Source organism: Syngnathus typhle, linkage group LG6 (assembly GCF_033458585.1).
Source record: "Syngnathus typhle isolate RoL2023-S1 ecotype Sweden linkage group LG6, RoL_Styp_1.0, whole genome shotgun sequence".
Taxonomy (NCBI): Eukaryota; Metazoa; Chordata; class Actinopteri; order Syngnathiformes; family Syngnathidae; genus Syngnathus; species Syngnathus typhle.
The window spans coordinates 3,131,775-3,149,438 of record NC_083743.1 but is presented as its reverse complement, the minus strand read 5'-3'; the positions used below and the strand labels follow the sequence as shown (position 1 = coordinate 3,149,438).

The 17,664-nt window shown below is 41.4% G+C and overlaps 3 protein-coding genes and 1 pseudogene across 6 annotated transcripts; all 4 read right to left on the bottom strand.

Moving 5' to 3' along the window:
- Positions 1–2,123: 2,123 nt before the first annotated feature.
- On the bottom strand, positions 2,124–3,833 carry mrpl28 (mitochondrial ribosomal protein L28). Of its 2 annotated transcripts, none has more exons than XM_061280838.1 (6): positions 3,711–3,833; positions 3,048–3,339; positions 2,832–2,984; positions 2,608–2,742; positions 2,446–2,535; positions 2,124–2,365 (listed from the first exon to the last, which is right to left on the bottom strand). In XM_061280838.1, the coding sequence occupies exons 2-6, from the start codon at positions 3,330–3,332 to the stop codon at positions 2,270–2,272; spliced, it is 759 nt and encodes a 252-aa protein (XP_061136822.1). In that variant the 5' UTR covers positions 3,333–3,339; positions 3,711–3,833; the 3' UTR covers positions 2,124–2,269. The 2 variants fall into 2 exon arrangements, with proteins under 2 accessions (XP_061136822.1, XP_061136823.1); XM_061280839.1 differs by having other exon boundaries at positions 2,446–2,532.
- Positions 3,834–5,320: 1,487 nt separating this feature from the next.
- Positions 5,321–12,828, bottom strand: LOC133155256 (gastrula zinc finger protein XlCGF57.1-like). Of its 3 annotated transcripts, none has more exons than XM_061280423.1 (3): positions 12,699–12,828; positions 8,040–8,152; positions 5,321–7,924 (listed from the first exon to the last, which is right to left on the bottom strand). In XM_061280423.1, the coding sequence occupies exons 2-3, from the start codon at positions 8,143–8,145 to the stop codon at positions 5,886–5,888; spliced, it is 2,145 nt and encodes a 714-aa protein (XP_061136407.1). In that variant the 5' UTR covers positions 8,146–8,152; positions 12,699–12,828; the 3' UTR covers positions 5,321–5,885. The 3 variants fall into 3 exon arrangements, with proteins under 3 accessions (XP_061136407.1, XP_061136406.1, XP_061136408.1); XM_061280422.1 differs by lacking the exon at positions 12,699–12,828 and adding an exon at positions 9,139–9,271; XM_061280424.1 differs by lacking the exons at positions 8,040–8,152; positions 12,699–12,828 and adding an exon at positions 9,139–9,248.
- LOC133155268 (gastrula zinc finger protein XlCGF57.1-like) lies at positions 10,038–17,377 on the bottom strand (annotated as a pseudogene).
- On the bottom strand, positions 14,103–17,254 carry LOC133155263 (gastrula zinc finger protein XlCGF57.1-like). Its single transcript, XM_061280440.1, has 2 exons — positions 16,427–17,254; positions 14,103–16,283 (listed from the first exon to the last, which is right to left on the bottom strand). Exons 1-2 carry the CDS (start codon positions 16,659–16,661, stop codon positions 14,761–14,763), a joined length of 1,758 nt encoding a protein of 585 aa, XP_061136424.1. The 5' UTR covers positions 16,662–17,254; the 3' UTR covers positions 14,103–14,760.
- Positions 17,378–17,664: the final 287 nt, after the last annotated feature.

Genomic DNA, 17,664 nt, shown 5'->3' with positions numbered 1-17,664 from the left:
TTCCCTAATGAAGTGGCCTGTTATTAGGTACACTTGAAAATGGCGGTGTACCTAATGGAGTGTCCGAGTGACGTCACGGATCAACCAGCCAATCAGAAAGTGGGGGTGAGGGCGGGTGTGGCATTTTTCACTTTCATTTAAGCTTTGACCATGATTTTTCCCTAATGAAGTGGCCTGTTATTAGGTACACTTGAAAATGGCGGTGTACCTAATGGAGTGTCCGAGTGACGTCACAGATCAACCAGCCAATCAGAAAGTGGGGGTGAGGGCGGGTGTGGCACTTTTCACTTTCATTTAAGCTTTGACCTTGATTTTTCCCTAATGAAGTGGCCTGTTATTAGGTACACTTGAAAATGGCGGTGTACCTAATGGAGTGTCCGAGTGACGTCACGGATCAACCAGCCAATCAGAAAGTGGGGGTGAGGGCGGGTGTGGCACTTTTCGCTTTCATTTAAGCTTTGACCTTGATTTTTCCCTAATGAAGTGGCCTGTTATTAGGTACACTTGAAAATGGCGGTGTACCTAATGGAGTGTCCGAGTGACGTCACGGATCAACCAGCCAATCAGAAAGTGGGGGTGAGGGCGGGTGTGGCATTTTTCACTTTCATTTAAGCTTTGACCATGATTTTTCCCTAATGAAGTGGCCTGTTATTAGGTACACTTGAAAATGGCGGTGTACCTAATGGTGTGTCCGAGTGACGTCACAGATCAACCAGCCAATCAGAAAGTGGGGGTGAGGGCGGGTGTGGCACTTTTCATTTTCATATAAGCTTTGACCTTGATTTTTCCCTAATGAAGTGGCCTGTTATTAGGTACACTTAAAAATGGCGGTGTACCTAATGGTGTGTCCGAATGACGTCACAGATCAACCAGCCAATCAGAAAGTGGGGGTGAGGGCGGGTGTGGCACTTTTCACTTTCATTTAAGCTTTGACCTTGATTTTTCCCTAATGAAGTGGCCTGTTATTAGGTACACTTGAAAATGGCGGTGTACCTAATGGTGTGTCCGAGTGACGTCACAGATCAACCAGCCAATCAGAAAGTGGGGGTGAGGGCGGGTGTGGCACTTTTCATTTTCATATAAGCTTTGACCTTGATTTTTCCCTAATGAAGTGGCCTGTTATTAGGTACACTTGAAAATGGCGGTGTACCTAATGGAGTGTCTGTATGATTCCCTCGTTAAGTGCACCTGCGTGAAAAGTTTTAGCTCCTGCAGAACGTGAAAGAGGCTAAAACTTTTCACGCAGGTGCGCTAACGAGGGTCACTTGGTAAACATGTTGGAACGCGGCCCGAGGACTAGAGTTTGATCCCTGCGACCTTTGACCATGATATTTCCCTAATAAAGTGGCCTGTTATTAGGTACACTTGAAAATGGCGGTGTACCTAATGGAGTGTCTACATGATTCCCTCGTTAAGTGCACCTGCGTGAAAAGTTTTAGCTCCTGCGGAACGTGAAAGAGGCTAAAACTTTTCACGCAGGTGCGCTAACGAGGGTCACTTGGAAAACATATTGGAACGCGGCCCCGAGGACTAGAGCTTGACACCTGTAACCTTTGACCATGATATTGGCCTAATAAAGTGGCCTGTTATTAAGTACACTTGAAAATGGCGGTGTACCTAATGGAGTATCCAAGTGACGTCACAAATCAAACAGCCAATCAGGAAGTGGCCTGTTATTAGGTAAACCTCATGGACACTTCAATAGGTACACTACACGATGTAAAACAAATAAATGAATAAATAAGAAAGTGTGGTGAACCATTCTTTTGAATGAATCTTTTGAGTGAACTGATTCTAAATATTTTTTAATTTAATTTTTTTTTTTTACACAGAAACCCTTGCTATGTCTGGTAATAATAAATAAAAGGCATGGTCATTTTTCTTTCAAAAAAGCCATACATGGTTGTTTAAAAACAAAAAAAGCCTTACTATACATGGTTATTTTTTAAAGAAAAAAAAAAAGCCTTACTATACATGGTCTTTTTTTTTTTTTTTTTAGAAAAAAAACAACCTTACTGTACATGGTCATTTTTCTTACAAAGAAAGCCTTACGGTAGATGGTAAGTGTTTTTACAAAAAAGTCTCACATCATCATGAACACTCATACACACACCAAAGAAAAGTGGAGTTTCCAAACATTTTATTCTCGCTGTTAAAACATACATTTGTTGTATTTACACCAGCGTTGATCTTTCTTCCAACAATAAAAGAAAGCAGAAGTGAGACGAGTTGTAGTTCATGTTTCCTGCGTGCCTTTTTAAGGTGTTCTTCACTTGTTCTCCACGAGATGCGGCTCAGACAGTTTTTGCATGCGCAGCTCCTCTATCAGCTTTTCTGCACACACTTTGAAGAGCGGCTCAGGCTCCTGGCGGACACACAAAGCACGTTCCATCAAACCCATGTCCACTAACTAAATTGTTCACTTTGAAAATGTCACAGTGTTACCTTGTGCTCCAGCTGCCTCTGCTTCTCCACAGCTTCTTCAAGAGTCAGACCCATCCACTCGGCCTCCTCCTCTGGTATCTCAAACTGCTGCTTAGCATGGCGACAAAACACAAATATATATCATTTCTCGGACTTTTACTTTGGTGCAGCCAGAGCTCTTACTTTATATTTCTTGTACACCTTTTCTCTGGTTATTGGGTCATCTGGATACAACTGAGTGTCTTTGCGAGCCAGTCTCAGTAACATGGCCCTTTTCAGGTCCATGCCCAGTTTAGAGTTCAGATCTTCCTTGGGCGTCTAACAAAAACAGCAGACAAACACTGAAATCATGCTGTCCACTAGGAGGCGCTAACGGCCTTCAAAAGGAGTTCAGCGCTTCAGCCTACTTTGAGGATGTACAAGTCGAATCCAAAAGCGGCGTCGATGAGGTCCAGGGTGCGCGGTGTGACCGTGATGGTGAATTTGTGGTCCAAGATCTCGCTGTAAAGTTCTCTCTTCAAAAGCTGCGGCTTCCACATTTTCCGCAGACGAGTGGACATCTACGCAGAGGATGAGGTTAATTCCATTTAAAAGAAATAAAATGCATCCTGGCACACACTCACTTTATCGTTGTGGGCATATTTGAAGCCCGTTATCCAGCCCTCACCCCCCCATAGGCCCTTCTGCGACTCGGGAGGGTAGTAGATGGGGATTGGGTTGTCTTGCACGCGTTCTTTCTGCCCTGTCTTGGGGTTGAGTCGGTACTGGACCCCCAGGGGCTTCCAGTGGACCGGTGTGGGCTCCTTCGGCTCCAGAGACTTCAGGTAATGCTTGGGAAGCCGGGCATAGATGCCCTGTTTCAGTTTGAGGGCGTCCCAGATTTTAGGAGGGTACTTATGCAGAGGCATACTGGATCTTAAAGACATAAGGAGAGAGAGTTCATGGTTAGATTTGCATTTTAAGTTTCACTAGGTTACATTTAATCTTTAAGTGATGTTATTTTTAAACAATTAGGACACTGTGTGCAGGACATTTAAAATCATTGTTGAATGTAATTGTTCTTTATCTAAATGTGAGCATAGTTTCAGAAATATTGTTACAGTTTAATGTTACAAGTGTAATTTGTAAAATGTAATGAAAATCATGCAAGGAGTTTGAACATGCACGATTACACATTACACGTAACTAGCATGTTAAACGTAACGCTGGGCGACAAGATTAATGATCAATTCATTAATTAAACGCTATTTTATATCGTCAAGGAAACTATTAAGCATGGGTCTTACCACGCAAAATTATGTTATAATGTTAAATCCACAGAGACAAACGTGAAGCATGCAAGGACATCGTCGAGCCTTGTCTTATTTCCGCATTGTTCGACCACATGACACTAACAAGGCTTATAATTGGCTGAAGGAAATATTGATGTCGCTGGTGATTGGCTAGCATTTAAAAGGTTTATCATTGGGGATGTTCACTGACAAAAAGGGCGATAAAATTGTAGTTCCGGGAAAACCGGACGCAACACTGAAATACCAACTACAACCTTTAGCAAAACTAAATTAAATCAACTCTGTTTATTGGTAAAAGTAAATATTTTTGCACAGAATAAATCGAAAGTGGCACGGATATTGTCTTGTATTATATCCATGTTACCTTCTATATAAACATCCTCATTACATTTATTAACTTGTAAGACAAAATGTCCCCTTGGGTTACATGTAGAACCAATTATGGAGGGTGACGACCCCTGCTGAGTGTTCCGTGCCATGAATAAACATAGCTACCCCGTTGAGATTTGCAGAAATTATTGTCATTTACAGTTGAGTGTGACTCTTGAATATAAACAAGATCTCATTTGAATTGTTTTGCAAAAAGCTGATTTTTTTTTTTTTTGGTCACTCACACCGTCATATGTAGGAATCGAACTCACGGTGTCGTCACACAAAACAGGCACAGTTACACCATCAGCGACTCCCCGCAGAACTGCAATACCAACTACAACCGTTAGCAAAAATAAATTAAATGCCGCTGTTAAAGTTTTTTTTTTTGCCAAGAATAAATCAAACGTGGCAGAGAAGAGAGATTGCCTTGTATTATATGCATAAACGTTACCTTCTGTATAAACATCCTCATTACATTTAATAACTTGTAATCGAAAATGTCCCCATGGGTCGGTCACACGCAGAACGAATTAAAGCTTCATTAAATATGTTCTGGAGAGTGACGACCCCTGCTGAGTGTTCCGTGCCATGAATAACCCCATTGAGATTTCAAGAAATGATTGTCATTTATATTTAACTTGTACTCTTGTTTAAAAAAAACAAGGTCCGATTTGAGTTGTTTTGCAAAAAGAAATATAGCCTTACGTTTCAAAGTATGACGTAAACCCCTAGCATTAAGAGATAGAAAGGAAAGAGTAGACAGAGAAGAAAGTAAAGAGTACAAGTAAGTAAAACGAAGACATTCAGTGTGGAGATCATCACCGCCATAAAAAAAATATGATTAACCGGACGCAGAACTGAAATACCAAAATAGCAAAAATAAATTACATGACGTTGCTCAAGTCTGTTTATTTGTAAAAGTAAGTATTTTTGCACAGAATAAATCGAAGGTGGCGTAATTTTAAGACTTTTCTGGTACAAAAATAAAAGTGACTATCAACGATAGTCACTTTTATACAAATAAATTTCGTTTCTACCGCTAATAGTGGCACTCGTCTTTAGCCTTTCTAAAATGTGGCACTTGTATTCTGGCATTCTTGTACGCTGCTGTGACAAGTAAATTTCCCCGCTGTGGGAGAAATAAAGTTCTATCATCATCATCATCAAATGACAAAAGATTAATAGTCTTAATTAGGATCCTATAATCTAAAAATAATTTCTTACAAATACAATTAGGTTGAGACAACTCTTTAATGATATGTCTTAATACATCTCAAGTACATTTTAACGTGTTATTAGCAAGGCAAAGTAACAAAACAAAAAAACTGTTGAAGAAAAGTGGGGGATATCCAACACTATTTCATTTTATTGATCCACATGAACATGAAAAGCTGAAAAATCCTGAACAGACACTAATAAGAACCAAGCAACTTGCCCTGAATATGAACACACAACTAAAACCAAAATAAACTTCAAGTATCTACTATCATCCCGAGGCCGGTTACATTTATTTTCAAATTCATTGGTAAAACTAAAATGAACTTCTCACTGTCGTAAAGGAAAGGAGTTCAGCATCTCAATCAAAAGGTGCATCGTAGAATAGAACTATCATTGATGCATAAACTCATAAAGTCTGCTCAAATAGAAGGTGAGAACTTCATGGATTGCTGCTCATCTCCCAAAATTCTCAATCGACTCTTTGGCAACTGACTGAGCAAGCAACAGGTTTCTCTCCAGTGTGGGCTCCTGTGTGCCTGATTAAGCTTACCCTGAGAGACTGTTTGGCCGAACTGAGCATTAAAAAGGTTCCTGGCCAGTGTGGATTCTTGTGTGCATATTTAAAGGTCCCCGCTGGGAGAATTTTTGGCCACAAACTGAACATGAAAAAGGTTTCTTGCCAGTGTGGGTTAATGTGTGCGTCTTGAAATTGTCCCCCCGAGAGAATGTTTGGCCACAAACTGAGCATGAAAAAGGTTTCTCGCCAGTGTGGATTCTTGTGTGCTTTTTTAAACTTCCCCTCCCAGAGAATTTTTGGCCACAAACTGAGCATGAAAAAGGTTTCTCGCCAGTGTGGATTCTTGTGTGCATATTTAAATGCCCCTTTGTGCGGAATTTTTGGCCACAAACTGAGCATGAAAAAGGTTTCTCGGCAGTGTGGGTTAATGTGTGCGTGTTTAAATGATCCCTCCGAGAGAACTTTTGGCCACAAACTGAGCATGAAAAAGGTTTCTCACCAGTGTGGGTTAATATGTGCGTGTTTAAATGTCCCCTCTGAGAGAACCTTTGGCCACAAACTGAGCATGAAAAAGGTTTCTCACCAGTGTGGATTCTTGTATGAATTTTTAAAGATCCACTCAAAGAGAACTTTTGCCCACAAACTGAGCATGAAAATGGTTTCTCGCCAGTGTGGATTCTTGTGTGCGTATTTAAACTTTGCCTACAGGAGAACTTTTGGCCACAAACTGAGCATGAAAAAGGCTTCTCGCCAGTGTGGGTTAATGTGTGCATATTAACATATGCCCGCCGAGAGAACCTTTGGCCACAAACTGAGCATGAAAAAGGTTTCTCACCTGTGTGGATTCTTGTGTGTATATTTAAACTTTGCCTACAGGAAAACTTTTGGCCACAAACTGAGCATGAAAAAGGTTTCTCGCCAGTGTGGATTCTTGTGTGTATATTTAAATTTTGCCTACAGGAGAACTTTTGGCCACAAACTGAGCATGAAAAAGGTTTCTCGCCAGTATGGGTTCTTGTGTGTATATTTAAACTTTGCCTACAGGAGAACTTTTGGCCACAAACTGAGCATGAAAAAGGTTTCTCACCAGTGTGGATTCTTGTGTGTATATTTAAACTTTGCCTACAGGAGAACTTTTGGCCACAAACTGAGCATGAAAAAGGTTTCTCACCAGTGTGGGTTAATATGTGCGTGTTTAAAGGTCCCCTCTGAGAGAACCTTTGGCCACAAACCGAGCATGAAAAAGGTTTCTCACCAGTGTGGATTCTTGTGTGCATATTTAAACTTCCCCTCTGAGAGAATTTTTGGCCACAAACCGAGCATGAAAAAGGTTTCTCACCAGTGTGGATTCTTGTGTGCATATTTAAACTTCCCCTCTGAGAGAACTTTTGGCCACAATCTGAGCATGAAAAGGGTTTCTCGCCAGTGTGGGTTCTTGTGTGTGTATTCAAATGCCACCCTGTGTGGAATTTCTGGCCACAAACTGAGCATGAAAAAGGTTTCTCGCCAGTGTGGGTTCTTGTGTGCGTATTTAAATGTCCCCTCTGAGAGAACTTTTGGCTACAATCTGAACAGGAAAAGTTTTTCTTTCTTGTGTGCATTCTCATGTGTTGTTCCAAACTACTGCTATGAGCAAAAGAAATTCCACAGTGAGAACATTGCTTGTGTTTGTTTTGAGAGTCGTCATTATCATCCTCATCAGCTGGAAAATGTGACAACACGTCATCACTATCTGATGTTGGAGCTGCTCTTGATGCCCAACAGTGGTCTCCATCACCTTCTCTGGTCATATGTGGACTTGAGCTGCAGCTTGGAGGCTCCGCCCCTTTGCTCACCTCACGTTGAGCCTCATCTAAACGCTTCACAAGTACACCAGTCAATGGCATCTCGCAGGTATCTTCCTCCTCCTTTTTGATGTCGCAGGAGTCCTCTCCGTCCTCTTTCTGACAAGGCCGCTCCGGCTCTTCCTCCTCTTTTATAGTGCAAAGAAACTTCTGCTCCATTTGTTCATTGAAGTGGTGGACCTCCTTGCCCACATCTTCCTCGTTAATGCGTGTGCGGTCCGGCTCCTCCTGCTTAGCACGAATAGCTTCACTGATGTCTGCAAAACAGGACAAACACATTAACTGGCAAAACAACGATACAGGGGCTTTTTCAATCGGCATATCACACATGATTTCGATAGAGTTCATAATAGAGACTAGACGTGTACTAACCTGCTCTGCGCAACACAACATAAGGCTGCAGCCAAAGATGTTCCAGTCGTCGACGACAGCGGTCATTTTCTTTCACGTACTTTGCTGCTGTGGTCGTTGCAGACATTTTCCCACTGCAATCACAAAACTGCTTCAATGACGTTTGGCTAACAAAAGTGTCAGCTATTTGTTGAAGTAATTGACAGGCGCAAATCATGGTCAGGTTAGACAAACTTATATTATTTTTTCATGTTCATATGTGTGTAAATGTTCTTATTTCATTTAGAATCGATCTTTATTGTCATTGTCACATGTACAACGACATTTATATAAACAGGAGTGCTTAATCAGCACTTGGAGCTGTGTAACCTTCCAATACAGATAGATACCAAATGGTCAGGTGAACATACCAAGTACTCAGAGATTTGCCTTATAAGGAAATCCTTTTGCTTTCCCGGACAGTACAAAACCTTCTCACCTGGAAGGTGGGGGTTGTTGTTTGGTCTGCTAGATTGCCACGTGTACACCGACCGCCATTACACAAACCAAGATCTTGCCAATAAAGATAACTCCACATCTGTTTTTCTTTCTCAACGACGGACATCTCAAACAACACGCAATCGTCGTCAACTTCGACTTGTTTTGTTTACAACGTGAATTTAAAGCGACCCAATACACACATAACCGCATTTCATGTAGATCGGACCTGTTTTAGCAAACATGATTCCGCGTTATCATCTGGTAGATTACGCGTTATCATCTGGTAGAGTGCATGATTCAAGAATTTTATTGGCCATGTTTGAGCGTGCCAAATTTGACTTCGGTACGAAGGCATTGAGATTGAAAATCGGGAGCATGCCTGCCTGCAACCATCACTGCTAATCCTCGACTTTAACTATTTCCACAGTAAAGTATTACTCTTGGTCCGGGCAAAAACCAGCATGCGATGATGGCTCATTTGAGAGCCAACATTCGTCGAGTATAATCAAGCTAAATAGCATAACGTTAGCACTGTGCTAGCTACCACGCTAATGAAAGCGACCCGCACTTCGGTACAGCAACCAAGCAGTACTACAAATAACGTTGCATATGATCACTTAGGTGAATCGTCGCAACTTACCTCTTTCGTCGTTGCGGTTGTCGTGTAGCTAATGTTACTGAGCCACCACATACGTTGCGTGTTTATCGGATGCAGCCGAATGGAAGGCGACGCGCTTCTGCCACCACGCGCGGTTTTGTTGTAGTCGCTTTACTTCCTGTTACGTAACGATGATGTCATTTGAATGAGCTCCCGGCCGCTCTCTAGCGGAAGACACTGGGACGTTTTTGTGTTGTTGACCAGCGAAGTTGGAGGCGAATTACACTCACGTAATTGGCCGTACTTTGCAAATATATGTCCCACTCGTTCCTGCATAGATGATTTGTAAATTGTCACGCTGAATGCAATAGTTTTAGGAAATTTTTTTATTGCACTGCCATTGCCAAGAAAAGCTAAAGAGAAGCAAATGCACGAGATTGGCAAAAGTACGTTCTTCAAAAATGATTTGAATGTCTTCAAAATAATTGAAATGATCTAGCACAGTCAAATATAAATATTAAGTATTAAATGTTCGAAATGTTCTATGAAAGGGCTGATGTTTCAAATGAGGATTTCAAGAGTATTGGAGACGTAATAGTGATAAATTAGATTCATATAATGCCCCTGCTCCTTTAAAATGCACCTTTTGGTAAATATATTTCGTTTCTACCGCTAATAGTGGCACTTGTCTTGGTCCTTTTCTGTTATTTATCCTTTTTAAAATGTGGCACTTGTAGTCTGGCATTTCAACAAGTACATTTCCCCGCTGTGGGATAAATAAAGTTTTAAAAATAATTTCATACAAATACAATTAGGTTGAGACATCAATACTGTGAGGTAAACAACTCTTGAATGAAATGTCTTAATACATATCGAGTACATTTTAACATGTTATTAGTAAGGTAAAGTAACAAAAAAAAAAATGTTGAAGAAAAATGGGGGATATCCAACACTATTTTATTGATCCAAATCATCATCATCGGTTTAAAGTCCGCTTTCCAGGCATGAACATGAAAAGCTGAACAAAACTAAATCCTGAACCGACACCAAGCAACTTGCCCTAAATATGAACACACAACTAAAAACAAAATAAACTTCAGGTATCATGAAAAATACAAAACTAGTATCATCCCGAGGCCGGTTCACTTTATTTTCAAATTCATAGGTAAAACTAAAATGAATTGAACTTAAAGGAGTTCAGCATCTCAATCAAAAGGTGCATAGTAGAATAGAACTATCATTGATGCATAAACTCATAAAGTCTGCTCAAAACGAAGGTGAGATCTTCATGGATCATTGCTCATCTCTCCAAAACACTCGGAATTCTTAACAGAGACTCTTTGGCTCCTGCGTGCCTGATTAAGTTTACCCTGGGAGACTGTTTGGCCGAACTGAGCTTTAAAAAGGTTTCTCGCCAATGTGGATTCTTGTGTGCCTGTTTAAGTGATGCTTATGACTTAATTTTAGGCCACAAACTGATCACGAAAAAGGTCTCTCGCCAGTGTGGATTCTTGTGTGCGTGTTTAAATTTCCCCTCTGAGAGAATTTTTGGCCACAAACTGAGCATGAAAAAGGTTTCTCGCCAGTGTGGATTCTTGTGTGCATATTTAAACTTCCTCTGTGATAGAACTTTTGGCCACAAACTGCGCATGAAAAAGGTTTCTCACCAGTGTGGATTCTTGTGTGCATATTTAAACTTCCCCTCTGAGAGAACCTTTGGCCACAAACTGAGCATGAAAAAGGTTTCTCACCAGTGTGGATTCTTGTGTGCGTGTTTAAACTTACCCTATGAGAGAATTTCTGGCCACAAACTGAACATGAAAAAAGTTTCTCGCCAGTGTGGATTCTTGTGTGTATATTTAAACTTTGCCTACAGGAGAACTTTTGGCCACAAACTGAGCATGAAAAAGGTTTCTCACCAGTGTGGATTCTTGTGTGCGTGTTTAAATTTACCCTATGAGAGAATTTCTGGCCACAAACTGAGCATGAAAAAGGTTTCTCGCCAGTGTGGATTCTTGTGTGCGTATTTAAACTTCCCCTCTGAGAGAACCTTTGGCCACAAACTGAGCATGAAAAAGGTTTCTCGCCAGTGTGGGTTAATGTGTGCATGTTTAAATGTCCCCTCCGAGAGAACTTTTGTCCACAAACTGAGCATGAAAAAGGTTTCTCACCAGTGTGGATTCTTGTGTGCATATTTAAACTTACCCTATGAGAGAATTTCTGGCCACAAACTGAGCATGAAAAAGGTTTCTCGCCAGTGTGGGTTAATGTGTGCCTGTTTAAATGTCCCCTTAGAGAACTTTTGGCCACAATCTGAGCATGAAAAAGGTTTCACGCCAGTGTGGGTTAATGTGTGCGTATTTAAATGTCTCCTCTGAGAGAACATTTGGCCACAATCTGAACAGGAAAAGTTTTTCTTTCTTGTGTGCATTCTCATGTGTTGTTTCAAACTACTGCTATGAGCAAAACAAATTCCACAGTGAGAACATTGCTTGTGTTTGTTTTGAGAGTCATCGTCATCATCATCAGCTTTAACATGTGACAACACGTCATCACTATCTGATGGTGGAGCTGCTCGTGATGCCCCACAGTGGTCTCCATCACCTTCTCTGGTCATATGTGGACTTGAGCTGCAGCTTGGAGGCTCCGCCCCTTTGCTCACCTCACGTTGAGCCTCATCTAAACGCTTCACAAGTACACCAGTCAATGGCATCTCGCAGGTATCTTCCTCCTCCTTTTTGATGTCGCAGGAGTCCTCTCCGTCCTCTTTCTGACAAGGCCGCTCCGGCTCTTCCTCCTCTTTTTTAGTGCAAAGAAACTTCTGCTCCATTTGTTCATTGAAGTGGTGGACCTCTTTGCCCACATCTTCCTCTTTAATGCGAGTGCGGTCCGGCTCCTCCTGCTTAGGACAAATAGCTTCACTGATGTCTGCAAAACCGGACAAACACATATTAACAATGAAAGTTACAGTTGAAGAGAAACTGGCAAAAAAAACGATACAGGGTCTTTTTCAATCGGCATATCACACATGATTTCGATAGAGTTCATAATAGAGACTAGACGTGTGCTCACCTGCTCTGCGCAACACAACATAAGGCTGCAGCCAAAGATGTTCCAGTCGTCGACGACTGCGGTCCTTTTCTTTCACGTACTTTGCTGCTGTGGTCCTTGCAGACATTTTCCCACTGCAATCACAAAACTGCTTCAATGACGTTTGGCTAACAAAAGTGTCTTCTGGGCAGCGGCAAGCGAGCTATTTTTTGAAGTAATTGAAATATAGGTCATCCCGTATTTACGCAGTAGTATTTTGTGTTGTGCTAGATAAATTGGCAAGAAAATAAGCTTAGCAAAAGACCGGCGAGTCGCTCGCATTGTTCTACAACGCCTATGTACCTCGGAATTCCTAACAAAATGAAAATAGCAGGCACAAATCATGGTCAGGTTAGACAAACGTATCATTTTTCATGTTCATGTGTGTGTAAATCTTCTTATTTCATATAGAATCGATCTTTATTGTCATTGTGACATGTACAACGACATTTATATAAACATGACTGCTCAATCAGCACACAGAGTTGTGTAACCTTCCAATGCCTTCTTACCCGGAAGCTGGGGGTTGTTGTTGGGTCTGCTGGATTGCCACGTGTACTGACCGCCATTATACAACCCAAGATCTTGGCAATAAAGATAACTCCACATCTTTGTTTTTCTTTCTCAACGACGGCCATATCTAAAAACACGCAATAGTCGTCAACTTCGACTTGTTATGTTTACAACGTGAATTTAAAGCGACCCAATACACACATAACCGCATTTCATGTAGATCGGACCTGTTTTAGCAAACGTGATTACGCGTTATCATCTGGTAGAGTGCATGATTCAAGAATTTTATTGGCCATTTTCGAGCGTGCCAAATTTGACTTTGGTACGAACGCATTGAGATTTTAAATCGGGAGCATGCCTCCCCGCAACCATCACTGCTAATCCTCCACTTTGACTATTTCCACAGAACAGTATTACTCTTGATCCGGGCAAGAACCAGCATGTGATGATGGCTCATTTGAGAACCAACATTCGTCGAGGGTAATCAAGCTAAATAGCATAAAGTTAGCACTGTGCTAGCTACCACGCTAATGAAAGCGACCCGCACTTCTGTACAGCAACTACAAATAACGTTGCATATGATCACTTAGGTGGATCGTCGCAACTTGCCTCTTTCGTCGTTGAGGTTGTCGTGTAACTAATGTTACTGATCCACCACATACGTTGCGTATTTATCGGATGCAGCCGAATGGAAGGCGACGCGCTTCTGTTTAAGGATTTCAACCACGCGCGGTTTTGTTGGAGTCGCTTTACTTCCTGTTACGTAATGATGATGTCATTTGAGTGAGCTCCCGGCCGTCCTCTAGCGGAAGACACTGGGACGTTTTTATGTTGTTGACCAGCAAAGTTGGAGGCGAGTTACACTCACGTAATTGGCTGTACTTTGCAAATATATGTCCCACTCGTACCTGCATAGATGATTTGTAAATTGTCACGCTGAATGCAATAGTTTTAGGAAAATGTTTTTATCGCACTGCCGTTGCCAAGAAAAGCTAAAGAGAAGCAAATGCACAAGATAAATATTAAGTATTAAATGTTCGAAATGTTCTATGAAAGGGCTGATGTTTCAAATGAGGATTTCAAGAGTATTGTAGACATAATAGTGATAAATTAGATTCATATAACGCCCCTGCTCCTTTAAAATGCACCTTTTGGTAAATATATTTCGTTTCTACCGCTAATAGTGGCACTTGTCTTGGTCCTTGTCTGTTATTTATCCTTTTTAAAATGTGGCACTTGTAGTCTTGCATTCTTGTACGCTGCTGTGACAGATAAACTTCCCCGCTGTGGGATAAATAAAGTTCTATCATCATCATCATCTAATGACAGAGGATTAATAGTCTTAATTAGGATCATATAACTAAAAATAATTTCATACGAATACAATTAGGTTGAGACGTCAATACTGTGAAGTAAACAACTCTTTAATGAAATGTCTTAATACATCTCAAGTACATTTTAACATGTTATTAGTAAGGTAAAGTAACAAAAAAGACAGTTGAAGAAAAATGGGGGATATCCAACACTATTTCATTTTTCTTATCCACATCATCGGTTTAAAGTCCGCTTTCCAGGCATGAACATGAAAAGCTGAACAAAACTAAATCCTGAACCGACACTAATAAGAACCAAGCAACTTGCCCTAAATATGAACACACAACTAAAAACAAAATAAACTCCAGGTATCATGAAAAATACAAAACTAGTATCATCCCGAGGCCGGTTCACTTTATTTTCAAATTCATAGGTAAAACTAAAATGAATTGAACTTAGAGGAGTTCAGCATCTCAATCAAAAGGTGCATACTAGAATAGAACGATCACTGATGCATAAACTCATAAAGTCTGCTCAGATAGAAGGTGAGAACTTCATGGATCATTGCTCATCTCTCCAAAACACTCGGAATTCTTAACAGAGACTCTTTGGCTCCTGCGTGCCTGATTAAGTTTACCCTGAGAGACTGTTTGGCCGAACTGAGCTTTAAAAGGGTTTCTCGCCAATGTGGATTCTTGTATGCCTGTTTAAGTGATGCTTATGACTGAATTTTCGGCCACAAACTGATCACGAAAAAGGTTTCTCGCCAGTGTGGATTCTTGTGTGCGTGTTTAAATCTCCCCTCCGAGAGAATTTTTGGCCGCAAACTGAGCATGAAAAAGGTTTCTCACCAGTGTGGATTCTTGCGTGCATATTTAAACTTGCCCTCCGAGAGAATTTCTGGCCACAAACTGAGCATGAAAAAGGTTTCTCGCCAGTGTGGATTCTTGTGTGCTTTTTTAAATTTCCCCTCTGAGAGAACTTTTGGCCACAAACTGAGCATGAAAAAGGTTTCTCACCAGTGTGGATTCTTGTGTGCATATTTAAAGTTCCCCTCTGAGAGCATTTTTGGCCACAAACTGAGCATGAAAAAGGTTTCTCGCCAGTGTGGATTCTTGTGTGTATATTTAAACTTTGCCAACAGGAGAACTTTTGGCCACAAACTGAGCATGAAAAAGGTTTCTCGCCAGTGTGGGTTAATGTGTGCGTGTTTAAATGTCCCCTCCGAGAGAACTTTTGCCCACAAACCGAGCATGAAAAAGGTTTCTCACCAGTGTGGATTCTTGTGTGCGTATTTAAACGTACCCTATGAGAGAATTTCCGGCCACAAACTGAGCATGAAAAAGGTTTCTCGCCAGTGTGGATTCTTGTGTGCCTATTTAAAGTTCCCCTCTGAGAGAACTTTTGGCCACAAACTGAGCATGAAAAAGGTTTCTCACCAGTGTGGATTCTTGTATGAATTTTTAAAGATCCACTCAGAGAGAATTTCTGGCCACAAACTGAGCATGAAAAAGGTTTCTCGCCAGTGTGGGTTCTTGTGTGCGTATTCAAATGCCACCCCGTGTGGAATTTTTGGCCACAAACTGAACATGAAAAAGGTTTCTCACCAGTGTGGATTCTTGTGTGCATATTTAAACTTCCCCTGTGAGAGAATTTTTGGCCACAATCTGAGCATGAAAAAGGTTTCACGCCAGTGTGGGTTAATGTGTGCGTATTTAAATGTCTCCTCTGAGAGAACTTTTGGCCACAATCTGAACAGGAAAAGTTTTTCTTTCTTGTGTGCATTCTCGTGTGTTGTTTCAAACTACTGCTATGAGCAAAACAAATTCCACAGTGAGAACATTGCCTGTGTTTGTTTTGAGAGTCATCATCAGCAGCAGCAGGAACATGTGAAAACACATCATCACTATCTGATGGTGAAGCTGCTTGTGATCCCCCACAGTGGTCTCCATCACCTTCTCTGGTCATATCTGGACTTGAGCTGCAGTTTGGAGGCTCCGCCCCTTTGCTCACCTCACGTTGAGCCTCATCTAAACGCTTCACAAGTACACCAGTCAATGGCATCTCGCAGGTATCTTCCTCCTCCTTTTTGATGTCGCAAGAGTCCTCTCCGTCCTCTTTCTGACAAGGCCGCTCCTCCTCTTTTATAGTGCAAAGAAACTTCTGCTCCATTTGTTCATTGAAGTGGTGGACCTCCTTGCCCACATCTTCGTCTTTAATGCGTGTGCGGTCCGGCTCCTCCTGCTTAGGACGAATAGCTTCACTGATGTCTGCAAAACAGGACAAACACATATTAACAATGAAAGTTACAGTTGAAGAGAAACTGGCAAAAAAACGATACAGGGGCTTTTTCAATCGGCATATCACACATGATTCCGATAGAGTTCATAATAGAGACTAGACGTGTCCTCACCTGCTCTGCGCAACACAACATAAGGCTGCAGCCAAAGATGTTCCAGTCGTCGACGACAGCGGTCCTTTTCTTTCACGTACTTTGCTGCTGTGGTCCTTGCAGACATTTTCCCACTGCAATCACAAAACGGCTTCAATGACTGTTGGCTAACAAAAGTGTCAGCTATTTGTTGAAGTAATTGACAGGCGCAAATCATGGTCAGGTTAGACAAATTTATATCATTTTTCATGTTCATATATGTGTAAATCTTCTTATTTCATATAGAATCGATCTTTATTGTCATTGTCACATGTACAACGACGTTTATATAAACATGACTGCTTAATCAGCACACAGAGCTGTGTAACCTTCCAATACAGATAGATAGATACCAAATGGTCAGGTGACCATACCAAGTAGTCAGAGATTTGCCTTATAAGGAAATCCTTTCGCTTTTCCGGACAGTACAAAACTTTCTTACCTGGAAGGTGGGGGTTGTTGTTTGGTCTGCTAGATTGCCACGTGTACCGACCGCCATGACACAACCCAAGATCTTGCCAATAAAAATTTGTTTCTCTTTCTCAAAGACGGACATCTCAAACATCACGCAATAGGCGTCAACTTCGACTTGTTTTGTTTACAACGTGAACTTAAAGCGACCCAATACACAAAAGTAGAGTGCATGATTCAACATTCGTCGAGGGTAATCAAGTTAAATAGCATAAAGTTAGCACTGTGCTAGCTACCACGCCAATGAAAGCGACCCGCACTTCTATACAGCAACCAAGCAGTACTACAAATAACGTTGCATATGATCACTTAGGTGAATCGTTGCAACTTACCTCTTTCGTCGTTGCGGTTGTCGTGTAGCTAATGTTGCTGAGCCACCACATACGTTGCGTGTTTATCGGATGCAGCCGAATGGAAGGCGACGCGCTTCTGCCACCACGCCCGGTTTTGTGGTAGTCGCTTTACTTCCTGCTACGAAATGATGATGTCATTTGAGTGAGCTCCCGGCCGCCCTCTAGCGGAAGACACTGGGACGTTTTTATGTTGTTGACCAAGCAAAGTTGGAGGCGAATTCCACTCACGTAATTGGCTGTACTTTGCAAATATATGTCCCACTCGTACCTGCATAGATGATTTGTAAATTGTCACCCTGAATGCAATAGTTTTAGGAAAATGTTTTTATTGCACTGCCGTTGACAGGAAAAGCTAAAAAGAAGCAAATGCACGATATTGGCAAAAGTACGTTCTTC

Coding starts and splice junctions, on each gene's coding strand:
- mrpl28 (XM_061280838.1), bottom strand. CDS start 3,332: ATGCCTCTGCATAAGTACCCTCCTAAAATCTGGGACGCCCTCAAACTG. Junction 2,985..3,047: donor AATATGCCCACAACGATAAA/GTGAGTGTGTGC, acceptor TCCTCTGCGTAG/ATGTCCACTCGTCTGCGGAA. Junction 2,743..2,831: donor TCGACTTGTACATCCTCAAA/GTAGGCTGAAGC, acceptor TGTTTTTGTTAG/ACGCCCAAGGAAGATCTGAA.
- LOC133155263 (XM_061280440.1), bottom strand. CDS start 16,661: ATGAACATGAAAAATGATATAAATTTGTCTAACCTGACCATGATTTGC. Junction 16,284..16,426: donor TGTTGTGTTGCGCAGAGCAG/GTGAGGACACGT, acceptor CCTGTTTTGCAG/ACATCAGTGAAGCTATTCGT.
- LOC133155256 (XM_061280423.1), bottom strand. CDS start 8,145: ATGTCTGCAACGACCACAGCAGCAAAGTACGTGAAAGAAAATGACCGC. Junction 7,925..8,039: donor TGTTGTGTTGCGCAGAGCAG/GTTAGTACACGT, acceptor CCTGTTTTGCAG/ACATCAGTGAAGCTATTCGT.